This window comes from Carya illinoinensis, chromosome 8 (assembly GCF_018687715.1).
Source record: "Carya illinoinensis cultivar Pawnee chromosome 8, C.illinoinensisPawnee_v1, whole genome shotgun sequence".
Classification (NCBI taxonomy): domain Eukaryota; kingdom Viridiplantae; phylum Streptophyta; class Magnoliopsida; order Fagales; family Juglandaceae; genus Carya; species Carya illinoinensis.
Window position 1 is genome coordinate 28,703,529 of NC_056759.1, and position 23,421 is coordinate 28,726,949.

Sequence of the window (23,421 nt, forward strand, 5' to 3'; positions counted from 1 at the left end):
TAAAAAATTAAATTATTTATTATATTTTGTGTAAAAATTTATAAAAATTATAATGATTATATAATATAAGATTGATAAAATAATTTAGTACCAAACTAGCCCTGAATATTTCCAATTATGTCCTGTATATATTCCTTGGGCTTGAAGGTCCAGCATCTATCATTTTAGTTAGAATGGTATTGACAATCCAGAATGGCTCTAAAGAAAGTGTAGACAATTAATAGATATTTGTGGTCCAATACTTTTTGTAGCACCCCTCATTGTGTTACCGCTAACACATTTTTAAAACTTTTTATTCTTTCATTTTTCTTTTCATTTTTTTAATATGTTTAAATATTTTTTTAAAAAATACACCAATACACTAAAATTACTTCCTTAATCATTAAGTTTTTTAAAAAATATATATATTGACAAGTGGTCAACTAAAGCCATAACAACAGGCCGGCATGGTAGATTTATCCATACTTTTCACTGTCTGTAAATTAACTGAATTGTTATGAACAGCTCAACTTCATTCAGTAAATGAATTGTTAATTTAACTCTAATTTTCGCTTATTGAGTATTAATAAAACTATAAACTCAACTTAACTCGATTTAAGCTTGTAAACAATAATTTTGGCTCAACTCTGTTGAACTTGTTTAAAGCTCCTAACATTTACATTTCTTGCGAACAAAATAACAAATATATATTTGTTAGATATGTATTTTTATACATAAAAATATGTATTTTTATATAAATAGATAAAAACTGGGTTAAATAACCTATGTTTAGGTATATATGCTATTATATTTAACATATGTTCAGTATGTATTTTTAACTGACATAAGCTCAAGTCACCTATTAAAATAATTACAAATCTTGAGGCAATAAGAAAGAGCAGACACTAGAAATAAGCTTTATAATTGGATCAAGGAAACCACCTTCAAATGAGCAAGCCACGTTACACAAATAGTTCATAACTCCTAGACAAGAAACTTGGGCATTTACACTTGGAAAAAGCCTATTATATAAGATTTTGATCTTCCTATCTACAAACCCATGTATTCAGGAGAGAGACTGACTTGTCATGCATTCTATAGTCTACTGAGTGCTTCAGAAGATTACTCAAAATTTTTCAATTTGTAGTCCCATCATCTTTTGCTTCCTCCTAGTCTCCAGGTACGAAGAAATTTGAGCCAACTTCCTTTTGGCTTCCTCCAATTCCTTCTCCAAGCACTCGGCCTGTTCCATTTCAACAACAGATACAAAATTCACGACTATCATCCACGATGAAAAAAAGTAATCACTCCCTCCTACTCATGAACTACCAGAATGCTGCGGATGTAACTTCCAACTTACCGTCTGTTTCAACTCCTCCTCCTTCTGCATGTGTTCCTCACACCTAAATAAAAGAGTCCAGGTTTCAGTTCAAAACTAGTACAAAAGAATTCTAATACATTAGTTATCACGGCTTAGTTTATTTCTAAAAATTGGAAAATATTGAAAAGACCAAAAACCATAGAGTATGTGGGATGAAAGCCTTATTGTCCGCTGGTGCAAGTAGTGAACTTTCAAATCGGTAGGCCTCAAAGGCAAGTGCTGCTTTCACTTTTCCTTTTCATTCTTTTCTTTATTTTTGTTTTTATTTTATTTTTTCTGTCTGCCTCACCCTTTCTTATTCATTTATTTTGTTATTTTAAAAATATAGATTTTTTAATAAGTAAAAAGACCAAAAATATCCACTCTATGCAGTATGTATGTTACAGATTTAAAAGTTAATACACAGAATGATACACTGGATCTAAAATAAATACCTCACAAAAAGTTGTATGTTCTCTTCACATATCTGATCAATCGAAATGGACCCTGGACCATCTCTAGATGTTAATTTTTCCTGGGATCCCTGCAATAGGTAGCATTTGGCAACGAATCATAATCTCAGAAATTATTATTTTACGTACCATACAGCATGTAACAGGAAAAATGATTTTGGACAGAAGAATTGAGGTATGCATAAAAGTTATATAACAATGTACGGATAAAAGTCAAAATATTTTTTTTATAGGAATCCTGGAAGTAGTATAGAAGCCAATCGCATATTAGTAAAGCAACAAGCAAGGGATTGAGCGAGGTAATAAGCAGATAAGAGTCAATACATAGCATGATATATAGATAAAGACGAAGCAAATTTTGAAGACATGCTTTTTTTGTTTTTTGATAAATACAATTTTGAAGACATGCTTAGAGTTCGTAAATTAACAGACCACATAGCCATGTATGAAACATCATTCAAGTTTTAGGAAGTGTGAACACAAATCTAAGCACCAGTATATAGAGTATCAGATTTAGTATTAGATTTAGAGAGAGTGAACACAAATCTGAGTCTCCACCCCTTATGGTTAAATGATGCAGTCTCAATAAGAAAATTATAATCTAAATTGGGAGCTCAACCATAGGCTGTACAGAAGGCAAGTATTTTTGGAAATGATTTCTGCAGTGACATACAGGGTACCCATTACTCACATCCTGCCCTATATTAGTTGGAAGACCATCCATAGGCTGTACAACTTCCTGCTCTACGTTAGCTGCAAGTCCAACAGAAAGTTGAACGTGGGATTGCTTTTGCTCATGATGTGCTCGGGCACTGGGAGGCTGAAATCCCACTAAATGACAATGGTTTTTCCTGTCTTACCCAAACCAAATAACCAAGTCAAAACGGTGCCAAAATTCATCATTCTGAAATTGATAAAAACTTTATTTAAGAAAACAATCTAAAATCGGAGTAACTAAGAATATTGACTTAAATATAACATTGTACAGGAGAAATAGTACATCACCATCCCTGCAAAACAGTCAAGCTTCATACATGTTTCATGCATGCAAACATGTACAGAAAAAGCGGGGTGCTGCAAAGTCCCAATATTAGTAACTCTAGTAACTAAACTTCCAAATCAAGTCCCTGATGTATTGCCAAAAGAGGCAAAATTGCTTGGCAAGAAATCAAAATGATACTTAAAGGAAAAGCACCTAGACTTATAAGTGCCTTTGCAATTTGCACAAAATGCATACCCATTCCAGCACTGGCCTCTCTAGCTAAGCTATTGATACCTCTCTTTTCCAAGGTCCAAGACCACTCACAACAGCTTAGTACCCAAACATAATCATGAATTTATAACTTCATGTTCCACTTCAAGAATGTGGTTCTCATGGTTTAATTCACTTAAATTATCTTCCACTCCGCTTTAAGAACCCAAGTAAAAAATTATTATGTGAGATACCAGCTACAGGTTTTGTCTATACAGAACCAAGCTAAATGTGAGCCACATATTTCGAATCAATGACTTTAGAAACTTGAAATTGAATCTGCAAGCAATTTTGGATTGTAGAGACATTACTCCACCGAATTGTCATGGCAAGAAATGGCACAAAATCAATCCCTCCAAATAGAAAGAGCATTGCTTTTCCACAATAGTGCTTAGTGGAATTCAAAAGTATGACACATCAACGAACCAGTAATCCAGTAATATTTGTTTCATCCTAGCTTCTAGCCGGACAAACACAGACGATCTCTCAAAATCCTGCTTGTCATGTGCTGGTTCTATAAAATTTGCTTCAATAATTCCTACAAGATCAGAGACAAAAGTTATAAATAATAGAAAGTTTGAAATACGTGTATGGCACAGGAGGTTTGAGAGAAAAGCGAGGATACCAACAACACCATTCCCTTTCGAAGAACCATCAGCGGTGATTTTCCAAAAGGGCTACAAAAAAGAGAACAAACTAACAGCATCAGTAACACTCATGTCAATGATCTACTATTACATGGAGCACCAGATCCCCTTTATCATGTAAGTAGCATATGTTTCCAAGAAGTTCCACAAATTTATTTGACTTCCTTAAAACATGTTAAATGGGATTTTCTGATTGACATTTTGGGGAAGTGTGGTTTTGAGGAGAGATGGCGCTTTTGGATCCGATGGTGTATATCTACGGTGAAATTCTCAGTCCTAATAAACGGAAGCCCTATTGGTTTTTTCAACAGCACATGAGGCCTAAGACAGGGAGATCCGTTGTCCCCATTACTCTGTCATTCTAATGGAGGTTTTAAGCAGAATGATCTCAGTCCTGGTTGCAAATGGGCATATGACTGGTTACTTTGATTGGAACCCCAGGAGGGGGTAGTATTAACATTTCTCATTTGTTGTTGTGAAATTCTCAGTCCTAATAAACGGAAGCCCTACTGGTTTTTTCAACAGCACACGAGGCCTAAGACAGGGAGATCCGTTGTCCCCATTATTCTGTCATCGTAATGGAGGCTTTGAGCAGAATGATCTCAGTCCTGGTTGCAAATGGGCATATGACTGGTTACTTGATTGGAACCCCAGGAGGGGGTAGTATTAACATTTCTCATTTGTTGTTTGCAGATGACACCTTAATTTTATGTGAGGCGAACAACTCCAAGTTAGATTACTGATGGCACTCCTAATTTGCTTTGAGGTAGCTTCAGGCTTGAAAGTGAATCTAGACAAATCAGAGATAGTGCCTATTGGTGGTGTTCAGCATCTAAGACACTTGGCGAATACTCTGGGATGTAAGACTACTACAGTCCCCATGACGTACCTAGGCCTTCCGTTGCGGGCCACCACGAGAGCAATCGCTCTATGGGATACTGTGATTGAGAGAGTAGAGCGACGTTTAGCAGGTTGGAAGAGAATGTACTTATCAAAAGGGGGTCGGATTACGCTTATAAAGAGTACTCTATCTAACCTTCCAACATATTATCTATCCATGTTCCCTATTCCAGCAAGGGTGACACTCCGTATTGAAAAACTACAACGGGACTTCTTGTGGGGTGGAATAGGAGAGGAATTCAAGTTTCATCTAGTCAAATGGGAACAGGTTTGTAAGCCCATCTCGAATGGGGATTTGGGCATTAGAAAGCTGAGATTCTTTAATCAGGTGCTACTTGGAAACTGGTTATAGAGATACCACCATAGAGAACCAAAGGCTCTCTGGAAGTTGGTGATTGAAAGTAAGTATGGGGAATTATGGAGTGGTTGGTGTTCTAAGGAAGTACGAGGGGCACATGGTGTGGGATTGTAGAAACATATTAGATAGGGATGGGAGGTCTTCTCTCACTATACGAGGCTTCGTTTAGGAGAGGGAAACAGGATCAAATTTTGGTATGACACTTGGTGTGGTAATTGTGCGTTTAAGGATTTATTTCCATCATTATTCTTGGTTGCAAGCGACAAAGAGAAATCAGCGGCGGAAGTCATGGTGGTTATGAGGGAGCAAATCCAGTAGAACATTAGTTTTAGCAGGGCTGCTCAAGATTGGGAAATGGACACTTTTGAAGCCTTTTTCAGCCTCTTGTATTCAACTAAACCAAGTAACCAGCTTCTGGATTCGTTGTGGTGGGTACCATCGGGTAAAGGCTTGTTCTCGGTCCGTGCTTTCTACAAGGCCCTAACACAAGGGCAACCCTCTCAGTTTCCATGGAAAAAGCTTTGGAAACACAAGGCGCCTCTCAAAGCGGCTTTATTTGTGTGGTCCGCTTCACTGGGCAAGATTCTCACAACGGATAATTTGAGAAAACGAAGGGTGATCATTGTAGATTGGTGTTGTATGTGCAAGAAGGGGGGAGAATCCGTTGACCATCTTTTATTACATTGTGAGGTAGCTCGAGGGTTATGGAACGAGGTTTTTTGTAGACTAGACTTGGGTTGGGTTATGCCGGAAATAGTTGTGGCGGTTCTTGCTAGCTGGACAGGTTTGAGGGGTAACAACCAGATTAAGACAATTTGGAAGATGATCCCGATATGCATTATATGGTGCGTGTGGCAAGAGCGCAATGAACGGACATTCGAGGATAAAGAGAGATCAATGGAGGAGCTGAAAGTCTTCTTTTTTAGAACTCTCTGTACTTGGGCTATTGTTGTTAGTTTTAATGGCCAATATTTATGAGTTTCTTATTTCTTTTGACCCTACATAGTGTAGGACATTCTTTGTACTGAACGTGGCATTTTGCCTATTCTTCTTAATATACTTTCTTACTTTTCTCAAAAAAAAAAAAAAATGTATTTTGAAGTCAATGCTTAATACAGTTTAATCTGCAAAGCTTACCCTAATCAAGCGATTTTTATGGTACACGTTTAATCCACTAACCCAAATGGAAGGAGCCTCCTTAACAAATCCAAAGGTTGTTTCCACTGTAACCTACACCAAAAGACCAGTCATCTTTTCAGCATCAGCAAAATTATTTCCCAGTACATAAGCTTCTGTGTACTTCTACAAACCAGAAGTATCTTTAAAGTTGTAAAAAATAGACCTAAAGTTGAATAAAGTAAGAAAATAGGAATTGTGGAAAACAGAGAAATTTTATGTTTTGATCTTTGGACCAGAACATACATTATCGGACGAGACAAGTTACATATGCAAACATTGTGAGATGGAAGTAGTACTCAACATAAAAAGTGCATGTAAGTAAGAATATGATGAGCATGAACTGCCATTTATCCTCTCTTTTTTCCAGCTAATGTAATATTAGTTTCTAGTGAAAACTCATTCGTAAATTGGAGAAGTGAATATCCATTCATGCTAAAGCATCATAACACCAGAAAGAGCGAAAGAGCGAAAAAAGAATATAAATAAAATGTCCCAATAGGAATAATTGATGAAGCTATTATTTCCACTTCAATTGGCTGAAAATTTGACTAGCATACTGCTCCATAACAATGGCTGACAGCTTAAACCAACAAATTATGACTTCCACTTTCCAAGGCATTCTGATATAGAAACAGGCATCACATGACAAATAAGGTATTGTAGGAAGGAAATGTTGACATTCTACGCCAATGGATCACAAAACTGTAATAGCAATGTATATGTATGCATCACCACCATAATCATACTTTCCTTACTTTTGGAATAGGGTGGGCGAGCAGGTTCCAATCTTAGCATTCATTTATCATGCATAAGTGATGAGTACTAGCAGTTAATAGTCTGTGGGTAAAAATTGAATTGATGTTCTCCTCCTATTTTTCGAATAACTCTTACCTCTGATTCCTCCCCACCTAGACGGGGCTTATAAGCAATCACTTTCGTGTATTTCAACTCATCTGCAATATGAAGCTGCTGCACAGGTTTCCCTCTTAATATAATACTGAAGTTTGAGAATTTTCTAAGATACAAGATGGATACATATGCCTGTGCCAGAAAAGTACAATATATGAGGAAGAAGTTTTTATATAATTAATAAAAAAAATATAGAATGTCTTGTGAATCAAACAAGTGTTTTTCTGCGTAAATTTACCCTCAAGGAATACCGAATACGGTAAGATATATGGGATTGGAGCTCAATTGTTTTTCTGCGTAAATTTGTCAAACCTCCCTGATTGGCTTCATCTCGCAACCTAATATCCTACATCAATGAACATAGAAGAATCATGGTTGCTTTTGTAATTAAGTTTATTTGATATATTAAAATCAGAGCAGAAACATCATTACCCCCAACAAGTCGACAACAACAAAACACCTTTTACAAAAAAAAAAAAAAAAAAAAAACGTATAAAAACATGTGTATATGCCAAACCACAACCATTGTCAGTCAATTTTTTGTTTTTAACAAGAATGAGCATTGTCAGTCAACTTATAATTTGGATCACAGGATTTCATGAGTTTACACAACTGAAAAAATCCTTGTTGCCCCCTGGCAGAATCCCAATTCCCAGCCCATAGGTACAAGGCTCAAGCTGCAAAAGCTTTTGTGTTTGTGCATAGCCACGAGGGACAAGCAATGCCAGCATCCAACAAAATTGATTGATGGCATCAACTGATCTTTGCAGTTTTGAAAAGAAATTTACATAAATTTTTTCTTATCTACCATTCCACTAGAACTATTTATCAAAACAAAACAATTCCACTAGAACTATTGAATCGATACACTAGTTTTCATAGAAACGATTTTTTTAAATTAGTAAGTGAATTACCTATTAAAAAAAAATGCAAACAACATGCCCAAGTACACAAGATGTATACAATAGTAACGCCTAATTATAACATAAAAAGGAATGTTATCACAAACCAAGACACATCTTATGAAAATTGCATGATGGACATTAGAAAACCAGAGTTGGGTGCAGGAAGTTTAACCACACAATTTGCCCAGTCCTAATTGAATTCAAAACTTAATTCGGCTCCATAGTTCTTTTGAAACAGCCAAATCCAATATTTTCACAGATTTCAATGGCGTCCAGTTATGGTACTAAATAAATGGAAATGCAATGCAACAGGTGCCAATTACCCAAAACCGCTCAAAAACTAAATCCCAGCAGAGATAATATCCAGTTTTTTAGTGAAAAAAGTTTATCCACATGATCATCAGAATCAAGTGCATATATTTTACAATCTAGCACAGATTGAGATCATTTGTAAATATATTGCATCAAATTTAATTGAAATTTCAATTGATAAATTGGTAAGGGCTAAATATCAGGTTACATATGTTTATCAACTTCAATTGATGAATACCTAGTGCTTCATAACTTCAATAGAAATAGCAGGCATTGTTAGTTTCGCAAGATATTAACACCCTCCAAGAGTGGCATCTAGAATAAACATCAAGGGATACTACAGGTCACAACCTCAAACCACTTCTATTGCAATATAAACACCAAACTACTAAACTATCACTCGTTTTTCAAATTACCTGAACCTTTAAGATTCAACAATTAAGATCATGCCATGTCACCTTCTTTGGTTCATCTTAATGATCATATATCTCAACATGGAGCTAAATTGCAACTTGTTTTTTCAAATTGAGGGTTCAAATTACAACTTTGATAGTTTAATAGTCATAGGGAAAAATTAGGGGTAGTTTAAGGGGGTAAAGTGTGAGTTTCTGTAACTTCAATAAATAATTACATAATATAGTTTTTCTAAATATTTCATGCCATATGCATGATATCTCACACACAGCCAATACAGGACCATAAGGAAGGTCTTATATACCTCATCGTCATCGTCAAAACTCAATTCATAGATGCCTTCATCATTCAGCCACAAATTGTATATTATTACTTTTGTTCCATGTGGTCCAATATCCTCAAACTGAAAAATAAAAAACAAATTAGTTAAGGAAGAAAGTGCACGGCAAACATATAATAAGTAGGAATATGTGACATTTATGGCTTCTAAGATACTCTATGAAAACTTCACTAGTAGCATTAGCTGGCACAATAATAGTACCGCAACTTGTGTCCTGGGATAGGAGGGTTGGAAGTGATGGTCTCTGTAACACCCCAATCCTATATTGGGAATATGAACAACCAACATGGAATGGAAAAATTATAAAGGTAGTCATGAGTGCACCTTCATTGGCTACTTATTAAGTGAAATTAAGTTTTATATGTGATTCAGTTGATTAGCTTCTTCTTCTTTTTGGGGAGGGGGGGGGGGGGGGGGGGGGGGGGGGGGGGGCTGTTGATTGCTTTTTGTATTGGAGTCACCTCATAAAGACAACCATGTGCTGTTGAAACACTGTATAACATGGCTTTGACAAAGACTTCAGAAATTTAACAGGGGAAGTTTGTAACACCCCAATCCTACATTGGGAATATGAATAACCCACATAGAGGTGATAAGTTCTAGGGAAACTTCAAATTGACGAGCCTTTTTGGGGTTATAGCACATATGTGGTTCCCTTGATCATTACAGTACAACTATTTGTGTTCTAGGGAAGTGGCGTTGGATGTGATGGTATCAGGGTGTTATTGCATTGTATTTCTAATGTAAAAGTGACAGATTTTAGAACAAGACCTCCTAACTAAATTTTAAAAATAGGAAAGTAATTTTATTTAAAATTAGGAGTGGAAAAGAAAAGATGGTAACTCAAGACAGAACAACAAACTTCATGTCTAATCAGTATTAAGGCATATTTGGCCTCATTTGTTTACACAAATGAGATGAGACGAGATAAAAGTTGAATAAAATATTATTAGAATATAATTTTTTAATATAATTTTTGTTTTGGGATTTGAATAAGATGAATTGTTTATTGTATTTTGTGTGGGAGTTTAGGAAAGTTATAATGATTAGATGAGATGAGATGGTTTGTGAAAACAAACCACTCCTTAGTATCTTTCAAGAAACTTAGGCTATGTATGGGTAGTGAGGTGATCTCAGATGATCTGTGAATAGTAGTGAAAAAGTGATGAAAAAGTAATGATAAAATATTGTATAATAGTGAATAGTAGTAAAAAGTAAGTGAAAAATAATGATAAAATATTGAATAGTCCACTATCCAAACACAGCCTTAAAGTTTATAAGCTGAAATATATGGTGCACTAGCACACATCTCCAACACAATAATTCTGCTTAAGTATCTAAAATAAGTCACATGACTCCTTCAACTTCCACTACCAAAGCGGTACCACCCATTTTCCAAAAGAAGTTCCTTCAACAGAAAGTAATTATGATCTATGGATGTGACATAAAAAATAAGCATGATGAGATTTAGATTCCCTAGTGTTCTTGCCCGGACTCTAGAACCTAGAATAGGAGAGAGAGAGAGAGAGAGAGAGAGAGAGAGAGAGAGAGACCATAAAGGGGTTCCACAGCATTTATAGTTGCCCAAGTGAATTCCTTAGTCAACATTAAATGTCAATAATGCTGTGGGACCCACTTTATGTGTCAATCCCTCTCCCACTCTAGGCCCTAGAGTTCAGGCAAGAACTCTAGGGAATCCAAATCCAGTACGATGAGACCGGAACTTAAGTCACCCTGGGAATAATTCCACTTAAACAATTGATACACTCTAAACTTAACTCAATTGAGTTAGTAAATGAACCTGAAGCATGAGCTCTTCCTTTGATGGAAAGGGAGACCATTCGAGAATGACTTTCAAGTTAGAAGACCAATCATCCTGCGAGCCATAAATAATTGGTTCTGCCCAATGGCCAGAAACATCAAAATCTATCTGCAGTTATAGTGAGCCCAAAGAAATGAAGTTTAGAGACAGGAGGTAATTGCTAAGGCTTAAAGACCCAAGTGTTAAGGATAGAAAGAACCACCATTGGAACAATTACGTCATCCTGCCCAGTCCTTCGCAAAAAGGTATAGGATAATAAACCAATACTCTGGGTTGCGCGGCTAAAAAACAAGACATGAAAAATGTCACAGAAATTAGAATACAGAAAAGAAAAAAATGTCTAATTCTGGAAAGCACCAGATAATTTGCAATGGCAAAAAAAAAGGCTGAATCACAAACATTTACTACATCTAGATCTAGATCTGATCATATAGGCAGGAAGGCAGTAGACACTTCTTCAGTAAGCTTCTATTTAACAGAAGTAAAATAAAAATAAAAAAGCAAGGCAGCACAACACACATTTGAGAGAGCATAAATCCATACACACACAACCTTAGCATACAAAGATTCAACATAAGAAAACTTCCACAATCATAAAACCCGAACATCAAATGCATCTCACATGGCATACTTGAATTCTAGCATAGACCCCACTGATGTAGGGGTCCCTAATAAACTCCTAAAATTCAAATCACAAACAAAATCCTACGTCAAACTAGGTCCAACTCCCAGCAATATAAATGAAATCAAAATTTTCTTTGCATTATATATAAGTCAATAAAGCCTCTTTCTTTCTATTTAAGGTTGGATAAATAATGCGGATATCCTCTCAGTAGCTGTAGTAGCACATACACATTTGCATGCACATGCAATGCACATGGGCGAAACCACATAAAATTTCTAGTCAAGATATAATCAAATGCAATTAAAGACAATTCTTTTGCTTACAACAAGCTAAAAAGTTCAAGGAAAATACTGCATGATGCAAGAACAAAGACAGGAAAAAGAAACATAAATACCTTGCAGTAGTTGCACGAGTGAAAACGATAACATCAGCACCTAGCCGCATAGTACTAGTCTTGAATCCATTACCATCTGAAAACACAATTGCCCTTCAGTTCAAAAGATGAAAAACATACAAACATCTTGGAGTAAACAAGATTAAACAGAAATAGCACAACAAATTTTTTTTTTCTAGGTAAGAGTAAAATAATACAACAAAATAGGCATCTATGAAACAAAAATTTGGAACCTTTTTACTCTCCTTCCAAAGATCTGCTAGGGCATGGTGAAATTCAGTGAACTAATAATTGTAAGATTTTAGGCCTTTATTATTATTCCTCCAACAGATCGAATATGTCTTATTTATTTTATATAATATATGTACAGCCTCTTTTCCTGCTACACCCGCAACAATGTTAATGCAACTTCTCTGTTACTATCCTTCACTAGGACGTCATTTTATGACAAAAGATGCACTTCAAAGGTGGAGGAGGATTGAAGGATTCGTTTGCTAAACAAATGGGAAGAGTTCTTGACTTTTAAAATTATTCCTCCATAGAGCCCTCTTCCTAGTTGGTATCTCAACCACTTTTCCAATAGAGCTCTGTTAAAGACAAGCAGATTTCAGATTACCAGCCCTCTTATCCTGAAATGGGGGTGCATACAGTGGACCATTTCATAAAGTGAAATTCAAACTCGTCATCACCCCACCCAACCCCCCCCCCCCCCCCCCCCCCCCCCCCCCCCCCCCAAAACAAAAATAAATAAATAAATAAAAATCATCTCATAGCTTGTGTCCAATGGGCCACCTTAGTTGGAAGTGGAAACAAAGACAAGTACCCACAATGATAATTTATGACAGTACCCACAAGAAATAAAGGGCCAGCTATCACACTTATTACTAACAATCATCAAAGAACACAATTTTATAGCCATATAGTAGCAGGTCTGCCAACACTACTTCATGTTGAAATGCTATGAGAACAGCTTTTTATGAACATACCATCATACCAAATGTAGGTGACAAAACCCTACAATGATCTTTGACCTTACAAGAAAGATAAAGAGAGAAACTACCCATCCAAAGGCCAGAATATTTAGTATTTAAGAAGAGTCCCCACTACTGAGTCCAAGATCTATTTAGAGTTTAGAAGAGTCTCCCATCTCCCAGTACTTTAGCCATACTTATCTGACACCACCTCTTTCCAACCTCCCCCTTCCTCTCCAACACTCCCAAGCCACTTGCCCATAAAAGACAGGGTTCCAATTTGCTCAACAATGTTAGATGGCAACTTCTCCACATAGGATGGCCTTTCTAACAACCTCAGATCCTTTCAAGACCCTCAGAATTAAAAGGCCTCAAAAGAATCCAAAGTTCCTTAGTGATTAATCAATTGAAAGCAGTTTTTGAAAACTGACACACTGAATAAGCCAAAGCGAAATTTCATCAAAGTTGAATATAAACATATTAGAGGACGTAATTTTGAAAATTTATTTAAGATAGGGAGCTATGAGGATGTAATTTTGAGATTTTCTTTAAGATAGGGAGCTATGGAACAAGATCAAAATCTTTACATTGTCCAATAGTCGTATTAGATTTCTTTGAAGAAAAACCCAAGCTCATGCAATTCCGAATACGTTCAGGAGGCATTCCACCACCATCATCTGCAAAGAATACAGGTGTCATTTCAGTTTTATTATGCAAACAACAGAGGAACATTATGATAGTGAAAATTATGGATACCATACCATGGAACAGTAAGGCCGGAGAGTTGTCCTTCATAACATCTATTTTATCAACCTTCACAAAAGTTGCACCATTGTGAATCTGAAAAGACAGACGAATATGAAAAACGGAGCTAACGCCCTAAAACATAAATGATACAATTTCAAGCAGCTGAATAAATCAAGTAAGAAGAATCATAAAAAATTTAAAAAAAAAATGATAATTAGTATTCTATAGCAGAATGAATTATGTATACTTTTGTGAGGCTAGCAGATGAGGCAACCATGCGAAGAAACATTATCTAGTCAAGAAGTGTAAAACCAGGATCTCCTTTACCTTGATTTCTCATTGGATTTTATCTTCATTATTTTCACCTTGACATGGTGTTTGATCCACACGTAATATCCTAGATTATTACCCTGAAGGTGAATGAGATCCCATATTACTTGGAAAATAGAAGCTCCTACCCTTTATAATGATTCCAAGGAACTCCAACTATAAGATTAACTAGCCTTTTTGGAATAGAAGCCTAGATGTGACTTGGGTCTTCCTTAAATCGTTACAAATGGAATAAGAGTCAATCCCAACCAGAAGTGCGCGGCTTGGGCCTTCCTAGTGCCATTACAGATAATTTGTAACAACCCAAGAAAGATTTCAGCCACATCTAAGCCTATACTCAAATAGGACTTGTCAATGTTACAATTGAACCCCCCTAAAATCATTATAAAGGCAAGCATTTATCCTTCTCAAGTAATATGGGATCTCATTCACCACCTTCCTCTACACAATCTAGAATATTAAATCACAACATCTATTGAGATTCTCAAAATTCTACAGAGGATTATTGGGTGTTCCCTCTCATTTGGTCACAAATGTGAACCCAGACACCCAGAGATACAATCTCCCACAAAATCTCATTTTGTAATAATATGGATTCCTGTGAAAACATGAGGATATTCATGTTCCATGTTGGAAAAATTCTACTTTCAAGTGACAAAAGTAAACCTCATTTATACCATTTGACTAACAAAACGTCACCATTTTCCTATCTTGTCAACCACTCTCATGTCCCCACCATATAGATACATATTCAAAAATATAAAATTCTTGTAAGATTCTTGAAAACAAACCAAACATGGGAATCTCACATATCTTCAAATTTTATTAGATTCAAGATCCAACCAAATATAGGCACTATAACATTCCCAAGAAATCGCATTCCAATGAATTTAGATGTTGGGAGGCATATTGGATCACCCAAGTCAAACACCATGTAAAAGATTAGCCCCAGTGCAAGCAAACTCTCATGAATTCCCGTCATCATCTTATTTCCAGCACTTCTCACCGAAAATATTCATAAATCTTCCAAATCTTCCAGTTATTTGCATCTCTATTTTTTCTCCTTTTTTGTTTCTATTCGCCCTACATTTTTATTTTCATTCTTTCCTATTCTTTCGGGTTTTCTTTTCAGCCTGGTCATTTTCTGTCTTGCTGGGATGGCGCCTGAGAAAAGTGTTTTGGTGGACTCAAAGATATTCATGCTTTAAGTTGTGAAGGAATGTTGCGTATCACTGAAAGAAGAAGGAAAGTTAAAAAATTTGTTAGCATTGGCAAGGGGACGGTGAGATGGTTGGAGAAGACAGTTGTTGCTTGTGTTGAATCAGGGGATAGTGATTTCTACAAGATGTTGAGCGAAGGGAATCAAGCTTTACTAGCACAGTGGTGTGTAAGTTTTTATGGGCGTTATTTGGTTATTGCAGCGTATGGTGATGGCAGTAGGAAAACCCTCAGTGTCATACCTAAGGGCATGGACGGGAAGTAATGAAGGAGTTTTTCCTAAACGATTAAGGTTTTGAGTTATGTGAACTCCTCTATTTTGATCACCACCAACAGAGGAAGATTTGAATATGCAGTTAAAGCTCAAGCTCACGGCAGGGGTCGAGTTCCTTATAAGTCAACTTTGTCGAGGGATAGATTGGGTGGTGAAGGGTCTTATAAGGCGGCATTGTTGAAATCTATGTCTTTTCCAGTCAATTAGCTCCCGATGGATCAAAATAGGGGCTCTCGGGGCATTGTAGTGACAAAGGTAGGTGGTGGAGCCGTGAAGACTGTTGACATTCCCAATCAAACTATTGTTTCAACGGGTGGCATTGGTGTTTTTGAGGGAGTGAGGAAGAGTCGTTGTTGGAGTTGAAGCTGGAACTGATTGAAATTAAAGAGAAGATCAACAGTCTTCTATCGAGGCTTGATAAGTTGATGGGCCAAGGGAGTTTGCAGGCCGTAAGTCTAGGATGGGGTCAGGGACCCATCATCATATTTCTGGCGCTTCTCACCGAAGTAACCTTCTCCAATTTTTTTTTTTTTTTTTTTTTTTTTTAATTTTCAAAAACTCTTTCTTTTCTTTGTCTATTTTTATCTTCTTTTTATTATCAATTTTGTCTTCTGCGTGGCATGGGGGTATGATGTTGAGCTTATGGGTGGATGCCAAGTTGTTTGTATTTTCAGCTAAGGATAAGGCATTTTTCAGGATCATTGACAAGGGCAAGTGACTGACAAAGGCCATTTCTTTTGAGAAATGGGATGTGGCTTGGTATAGTAGAGGCTTGTGTTTAGATGGGAGATCAAAAGGAATTTCTCAAAACCATTTGAGAAGGCAATCGTATTTTTGTAGTCTAGTGTCGTGTGAGCCCTTTTGGTCAGTTCTTGCCACTTGAGGTGTTTGGAGGAGTTGGATGACATAGTGTTATAGTTCTACCTAAAGGAAATCAAAGCAGAGGGTGGGTCTATATTGCAAGAACACTGAGGGATTTCTGTTCGCCTACCTTCCCTTGTTCAAATGAATGGAAACAGAGGAGTAGAATCCTCCATCAGAGGGTTAGCCGATAGGAGAGTGGGGAGAAACCCTTAGTCAAGAGACCATCGTCTAGCTCTTCCTTGGGTCCCGCAGTGTCGTATAAGGCTGCTTTGGTTAGGCCCATGTCTTTATCGGCTTCTCAAGGTGATTATCGTCACCGAGGTGGTTCAAGGAGGTGTGGTGAGTCGTCTTGTTTTGGGTCTAGTTTTCCAATCGCTCAAAGTTGCTCAAGTTGCACATTCTCTGGCAAAAACTGGTGGTGTTCTCCTTCCCAAGGGTGCTACATCTAAAAACATGAGAATAGTGTTGCATTGGCTATGAAAACTGAATTGCTCAAGGTGAAGGAGGAGATCAACCGTCTCCTTTCCAAACTGGGTTTAGGCTTGGGATTACCACTGGGATCAGCCATTCCTGCCACAAGTCTTTTGGTTTCTTCTGGGTCAATTTCGTTGGGCCTTCCTTTAGGGCTTGCAATCAAGGGACCGTATGGTGTTGGAAAAGAAAAGGCTTTGTTGGGGGTTGGGCCTAAGATAAATACGCAGCCCATATGGCGGGTTAAAACTTCTCCTAGTTTATCTTCACTCAATAAAGGGTCTTCTTCTTCTGCTGGGCCCAATTCATCAACGGGTGGCCCACCTTCTCTAGGTCCAACATAGAACCAGCCAACAGGTGCTTCCAACCATTTTCTCGTCATTAGCCTGCTGGAATTGTCGCCGATGATTTGAGATTCTGGAGAAGGTGTTGCAGGATGCTTCTTCCTCAACAGCTACAGACTCAGCTACTCTTTATGTGGTGTCACCACAGTGCAAGGATGGCAATAACATGGATCAAGGGGATATTCCTTCAAGTCCTGGCCTTTCAACTTAATTGAGGATGGAGGAGACTACTACTACTGTGCCTCTGGTTTCTCTCGATTCCATGAGCGTCAAAATTGAACTTCCCCCTGTAGGTCCTGCTTTTTCTTTGCCTTATTCTCTTGGTGATTATTTGGTTGTTCCTTTGGGGGATGGGGGATATTGTGGTATCGGGTGGTAGGGAGTTTTTTTATTCTATCTTTCCTAAATTTATGGCGGCCAACAGTGCTGACTCAGTGGACTTTCAGCTAGTTCAAGGTGTTGAAGTTGGTGTCGAGAGTGGTCTGGGGGTTTGTGAGAAAGAGTCAGAGCCTTTGTGCACTTTTTCTGAGTTTGAGGAGGATAGTTTCAATTTTCAATTGATGACTAGGGAGGAAGAGGTGGATCCAATGTTGTTATGCACCTTGTCACCTTTACCTTCAACAGATGGATTACCGTCAAACTAGGTGATTTAGAAAGTGAAGGAAATTCAAGACTGTGTGGGGATATCTTGTGAGGGGTTTGAGGAGCAATTCAGGTCATTACTAATTGCTTTAGAGGCAGGTCGTATTCTCTCCCCTAAATCCGCTTCAAGAAAAGATAGACAGCTAAAGCGTCTCACTTGTTCAATAAATTATGATACCAATAAAGGAAGATCTAAAGAAAGGGTAGTAACTTCCCATGGAACCTAAAATCCATTCTTGGAATGTTCAAGATCTTAACGATCCCAATAAGCGACTTCAAGTTAAGAATCTTTTCCGTCATTGGAAGTTGGATATTATTTGTCTGCAGGAAATTGAGTTCATTGATCGAAGCATCATTACTAGTTTATGGGGCTTTCTGTTTGTGGGGTGAGGGTATATTGCTTCCAATGGAGGGTCCGAGGTTATTCTTATTATGTGAAATACGAGGGTGGTTGGGTCTATTGAGGAATGTATTGGAAATTATAAGGTGGCTTGTTCTTTTAAGAATGTGGAGGATGGTTTTAGTTGGGCCTTTGTTGGAGTGTACGGGCCAAATGTCGACAGCAATAGGAAGGAATTATGGGATAAAATTGTTGGTTTGGGCAGTTGGTGGAACTTACCTTAGTGTATTTGTGGTGACTTTAATGTCACTCGATTCCCTAGTGAAAGATCAAGTGATGCCCAGTAAAGTCTTTCTATGAATGAATTTTCTGAATTTATCTTTGATATAGACTTGGTGGATCTACCTCTTGTCAATGGTAGGCACACGTGGTCCAACAATGGGGCCTGGCCCCACTTGGACGAATTCTTGATGTCTCCCTTCTAGGAGCTCACTACTCTACATTGCTTTATAAGAGATAACCTAGGGTTTGCTTGGACCATTTTCCTATCGTACTGGTTTGTGGGGACATTCATGAGGGTAATAGATATTTTAAATTTGAAAATATGTGGTTGAAAGTTTAGGGTTTTGTGGAGAAGTTGAGGTTGTGGTGTCCTCGTATCTCTTAGAGGGCTCACCAAGTTTTATTTTGGCCGGGAAACTCAAAGCATTGAAGAGGGATTTGAAGATGTGGAATGCAGATGTCTTCGGACACATCGATAGTCAAAAGTTGAGGATTTACAGGTTTTGGAAGAAAGGGAGGTGCGTGCTCCTCTTTCTATGGAGGAGTCTAACTAAAAATTATCACCACGGAGATAGAGAAGGAGCTTTTAATGGAAGAAATTGTGTGGAGATAAAAATCACAAGCCCTTTGGTTGAAAGAAGGGGATAAATGTACTAAATTCTTCCATTGGGTGGCTATTTCTCATCGTAGGAATAATCTATTGAGATGCTTCAAGTTGATGGGCAGGTTTGTTCGGATCATGACACCATTAAGAGCCATATTGTCAATTTTTATGAAGATCTTCTTACAGAACAATTCCCTTGGCGGCATAAACTTGATGGCTTGTTCTTCAAGGCTATGGATCAATCGAGCTCTATTTGGTTGAAGAGAGCTTTTGAGGCGGATGAGGTTCTTCAGGTAATTCAAGGGATGGCTAAAGATAAAGCTCCACGTCCGGATGGGTTTTCTATGGCTTTCAACCATGATTGTTGGGAGCTTGTTGGTGAGGATATCATGAAGGTTTTTCATGAACTTCATTCTTTTAGGGAGTTCCAAAAAAGCCCTAATGCAACTTTTTTATTGCCCTTATTCCTACAAGAATTGGGGCTGTAGAGGTGAAGGATTTTCGACCCATTAGTCTTGTTGACAGGGTGTACCAGATCCTTTCTAAAGTACTCGCTAACCACATGAGTGTCATTATGAGTAGTACTACATAAAAACTCATAATGCTTAAGTAGGAAGATAAATCTTGAATTCGGTTCTAATCGCTAATGAATGTCTAGATAGTAGAATCAAGGCGAGAATACCTGGTATCCTATGGAATTAGATATGGAGAAGGCACATGATCATGTTAATTGGGATTTTTGTGTTGGGAGGTGTAATTTTGGGGTAAGATAGATATAATGGATTAGGCATTGTATTTCTACCATCCGCTCTTCGGTATTGTGAACGAAGCTTCAATGGTGTTTTTTAACAATACTAGGGGATTAAGACTAGTACACCTGCTTCCCCTTTCCTTTTGTCATTAATGGAGGCTTTCTTTCTGGCTTTTCAGTAGGAGATGTTAACATTTCACTTATAAAAAAATAGATGTTAATATTTCTCACCTTCTCTTTGTTGACAATACCTTTGCTTTTTTGTGACCCTAATAGTGGTAATATTCAATATTTGAGAGTTCTTTCGTTATGCTTTGACGTTGTTTTGGGCCTAAAGGTGAATCTATCGAAGTCTGAAATGGTTGTTGGGAGTTCAATTAATAATGTTCAGTGCTTGGCAAACATTGTGGGCTATAAGGTTTCTTCGGTTTCTTGAAACATCTTGGCTGCTTTCAAGGCAAAATCTATTTGAGGGTGTGTTAGAAAAAATTGATAAAAGGTTAGCAAGTTGGAAAAGAATTTTTTTGTCAAAGGGAGGTGGAATCACTCTAATCAAAAGTACTTTATCTAACCTCCCTACATACTTTCTTTCTTTATTTCCATTACCTGCAGATGTGGCCTCTTGTATTGAGAAAACCTTCAGCAATTTTCTTTGGGGAGGTATTGCGCAGGAAGCCAAGTTTCATCTTGTTGGTTGGGATAAAGTTTGTTCTCCAATGCCTTGTGGTGGTTTGGGGGTGCGTAACTTAAGGATCTTTAATAAAGCACTCTTGGGGAAGTGGTTGTGGAGACATCACCGAGAAGGGGAGGCTTGAGGAGAGTAGTTATAGATTCACAATACGGAGTATTAGGGGCGGTTGGTGTTCTAATGAAGTCAAGGGGCATATGGTGTGAGGTTGTGGAAAAATATTCATTCCGGATGGGAGATATTCTCCAACTTTTTCAGATTTGCAGTTGGAAGAGGTCACGGTGTTTATTCTTGGCATGATGTTTGCTGTGGTGCAGGGGCTCTAAAGTATGTTTTCCCCACTGTTTACCGGATTTCTAGTGACAAAGAGGTTGTGGTGGCTGACTTGTTGGTGTGTTCCATTGGAATGTCAACTTTTATAAAAGATTACCGACTCCTTGCACAACTAACTTTTTGAGCAATTGAAATGTAGCCCTGGTGCAGAATTTAAAAGCAACTAACATACACCCAACCATGTGACACCCAACCAAAATTCTGGAGCAATGCTCATTCATGGTAGGCCTGATGTTCTCTCCTTGTATGTCAATACCAGTTCCAAAGCTGACCTCTCTAATTAGATTTTCATTCCATAGATATCACATATTTCAACTGCCAGTGCACCACATGCTAGTGAAATGATTTATTGGTATAAAAAGATATCACCCACTCTTTGTGCAACTAACTTTTTGAGCAAAAGAAATTTAACTATGGTGACAGAATTTAAAAGCAACTAACACACCCAACCATGTGACATCAATGACACAGAGCTCAGCAATTTTACCTCGTCAACAGCATTATCCAAGAGCTCAGCAATTGCTGCTCCAAAAAGTAAATTAATTGTATTAGCTCACGAAAAGAAACATATATCCGTATTTCTCGAACATTCACATGACTAATATGTGCACATTTAATAATTACATACAAACATTCCAGACTTTTGACTCACACTTTAGAAACTTTTAACAACTCAAATGGTCCAATCTATGCTCTACTGGTAAAATCAAGGTCTCGGCATTACAACTGATATTGCATTGGAAGCAAAAGCACTTCATTAGTGTATCGCAAAAACATAACAAATTATACAAATTTCATTTTTTTCTTGGGAGTGTAAAAAACCTATCAACTGTTTTTGTCGGTCATAAGTAACTCCAATATCTATCATTTCAAAAACCAGGAGCGCTCAAACTTGAAAACAACATTTCCAGGCCGTATCTTTGCCAGTGTCTAAACCAAAGCAATTACAAAATTGCCACATTTCCTGGCACAGCTTTGTGTTCTGTATACAATTTCATGCAGGTCACTAAGTTGGACGACACTGTCATTGACATACAAGCTTTGAAATGTATTACTTTTTACACTAAACAGTAAACACGTAGCCAAAAAGGCATTGTAAAACACCTAAGTGTTTGAATAGGAACGCATGATAGAACAAGACATTGAGAATTCGGCTATTGGACGCTTTCTCTTTTGCTTTGGAAAAGCGGCTCACCTCCAAAAGCCCATCTATGCGAAGTGGCATTAGAATGAAGAAACTTTGGGTGAACCCGGGCGTGCTCCAACTGACCTGCAAATAAAATTTTAGGGCAAAAAAGAAACAGCCACAACCGGCTAAGCGTGAGTATGATAACAATGATAAATTTAGAAAGCTTGAAAAGAAGAAGAAGAAGCGAGATGTTAGAGGTGAACCGTCGTCAGGTGGGCGTTTCGTGGTGTGACCCACATCATAGGCCCCGGCTTTCCAGAAACTGTGGGACTCGAGGGTTCGCTGCAATTGGGGGCTGGGGTGCGACGCCGTTGTATTGCTTGTTGTTGTCATTCCCACCACCGCACCTCCTTCCACGTCGCTGCAGTCGATAATGTCAACGGATTTGACCGTTCCTTTCTCAGCCTTAGGGGGCATTTTTTTTTTTTTTTACATTCACTGAAACGCTCGAACTAGGATTTGCAGCAACACTTCTCAAAATTTACTAGCAATTAAAGGAATTTGGTTGCGTATTACGGCTTGTATGAAAGACGGAGACGAATACGAAATCGCGCGCGCGCCTCCGAGAGAGAACAAGTCTGTGAGCGGCGGAGCTCAGATAAATGGTGGTTCTGCGAACGGTGCGTTTGAGTACCGTAACAGAGTCGGTCACGAATTCGGAAGTAGGCGTTTTTAAGCGGGTACTTACTCGTAGAAAAATGCTAGAAAAAAATTAGTGTTATAAAATCATAGAAAAGAGAGAGTCATAACGTATTATAAAACTTTTAAAAAGAGAGAGAAAGAGATAGAGCTCAGAAAGGTTATGAAACTTATGAATTTCTTAAAGAATTCAACGATATATATAGGCGTACAAAGAAAACTATGCTAGTTTACTATGCAGTACTATGCTAGTACTATGCATTGTACATACCATTCACTATGCCAGTTACTATGCTGACACTATGCACTGTACATATGTCGATCATTCACTATACCAGTTACTATGCTGGCATTATGCACTGTGCATATGTCGACCATTCATTATGCCAGTTACTATGCAGTACTATGCTGGCACTATGCACTATGCATTTGACGACTAGATAAATGTGCTCATACAATTCAAGATAATTTATAACACTTCCCTTTTGGATGACCATATTTAAAGAATATGCCTCGTTAAAACCTTGCCAAGGAAAAACCCTGTGGGAAAAAACCAATAGCGAAGGAAAAATAGTACAATATTCATGTGTATCGCCTAATGCTTTAGGATTGCCTCATTAAAACCTTGCAAAGGAAAACCCAGTGGGATAAAACCTTAGCGAAGGAAAAAGAGTACAATCAGCACAAGTTTTCAAGACATTACTTCCTCTGAAAATTGCATGATAACAGGTCTTCAAACCTCTGCATTCCAATGTTCTGCATAATCTTCTTAAATGTTGCAGTTGGTAATGCTTTAGTGAATAAATCTGCCAGATTTTTACTTGACCGTACCTTCTTGATATCAATTTCAACTTTTTTTTCATGA

The 23,421-nt window shown here is 37.7% G+C and overlaps 1 protein-coding gene across 3 annotated transcripts; it reads right to left on the reverse strand.

Moving 5' to 3' along the window:
- Positions 1-880: 880 nt before the first annotated feature.
- Positions 881-22,583, reverse strand: LOC122318361 (protein MICRORCHIDIA 2-like). Of its 3 annotated transcripts, none has more exons than XM_043135640.1 (18): positions 22,121-22,583; positions 21,924-21,998; positions 21,216-21,250; positions 13,602-13,680; positions 13,428-13,517; positions 11,870-11,945; positions 11,053-11,131; positions 10,830-10,958; positions 8,993-9,091; positions 7,296-7,403; positions 7,040-7,189; positions 6,149-6,199; positions 3,690-3,741; positions 3,491-3,602; positions 2,486-2,663; positions 1,795-1,883; positions 1,340-1,382; positions 881-1,222 (listed from the first exon to the last, which is right to left on the reverse strand). In XM_043135640.1, the coding sequence occupies exons 1-18, from the start codon at positions 22,332-22,334 to the stop codon at positions 1,106-1,108; spliced, it is 1,776 nt and encodes a 591-aa protein (XP_042991574.1). In that variant the 5' UTR covers positions 22,335-22,583; the 3' UTR covers positions 881-1,105. The 3 variants fall into 3 exon arrangements, with proteins under 3 accessions (XP_042991574.1, XP_042991572.1, XP_042991573.1); XM_043135638.1 differs by having other exon boundaries at positions 6,107-6,199; positions 22,121-22,582; XM_043135639.1 differs by having other exon boundaries at positions 2,504-2,663; positions 6,107-6,199; positions 22,121-22,581.
- Positions 22,584-23,421: the final 838 nt, after the last annotated feature.

Bases quoted from the DNA above. Each gene is read 5' to 3' on its own strand.
- LOC122318361 (XM_043135638.1), bottom strand. From the start codon at position 22,334: ATGCCCCCTAAGGCTGAGAAAGGAACGGTCAAATCCGTTGACATTATC. The intron at 6,200-7,039 runs GTAAGAGTTATT...CTTTTGGTGTAG, and splicing joins TAGGTGGGGAGGAATCAGAG to GTTACAGTGGAAACAACCTT. The intron at 2,664-3,490 runs GTTCGTTGATGT...TGGGTAAGACAG, and splicing joins CAAATATTACTGGATTACTG to GAAAAACCATTGTCATTTAG.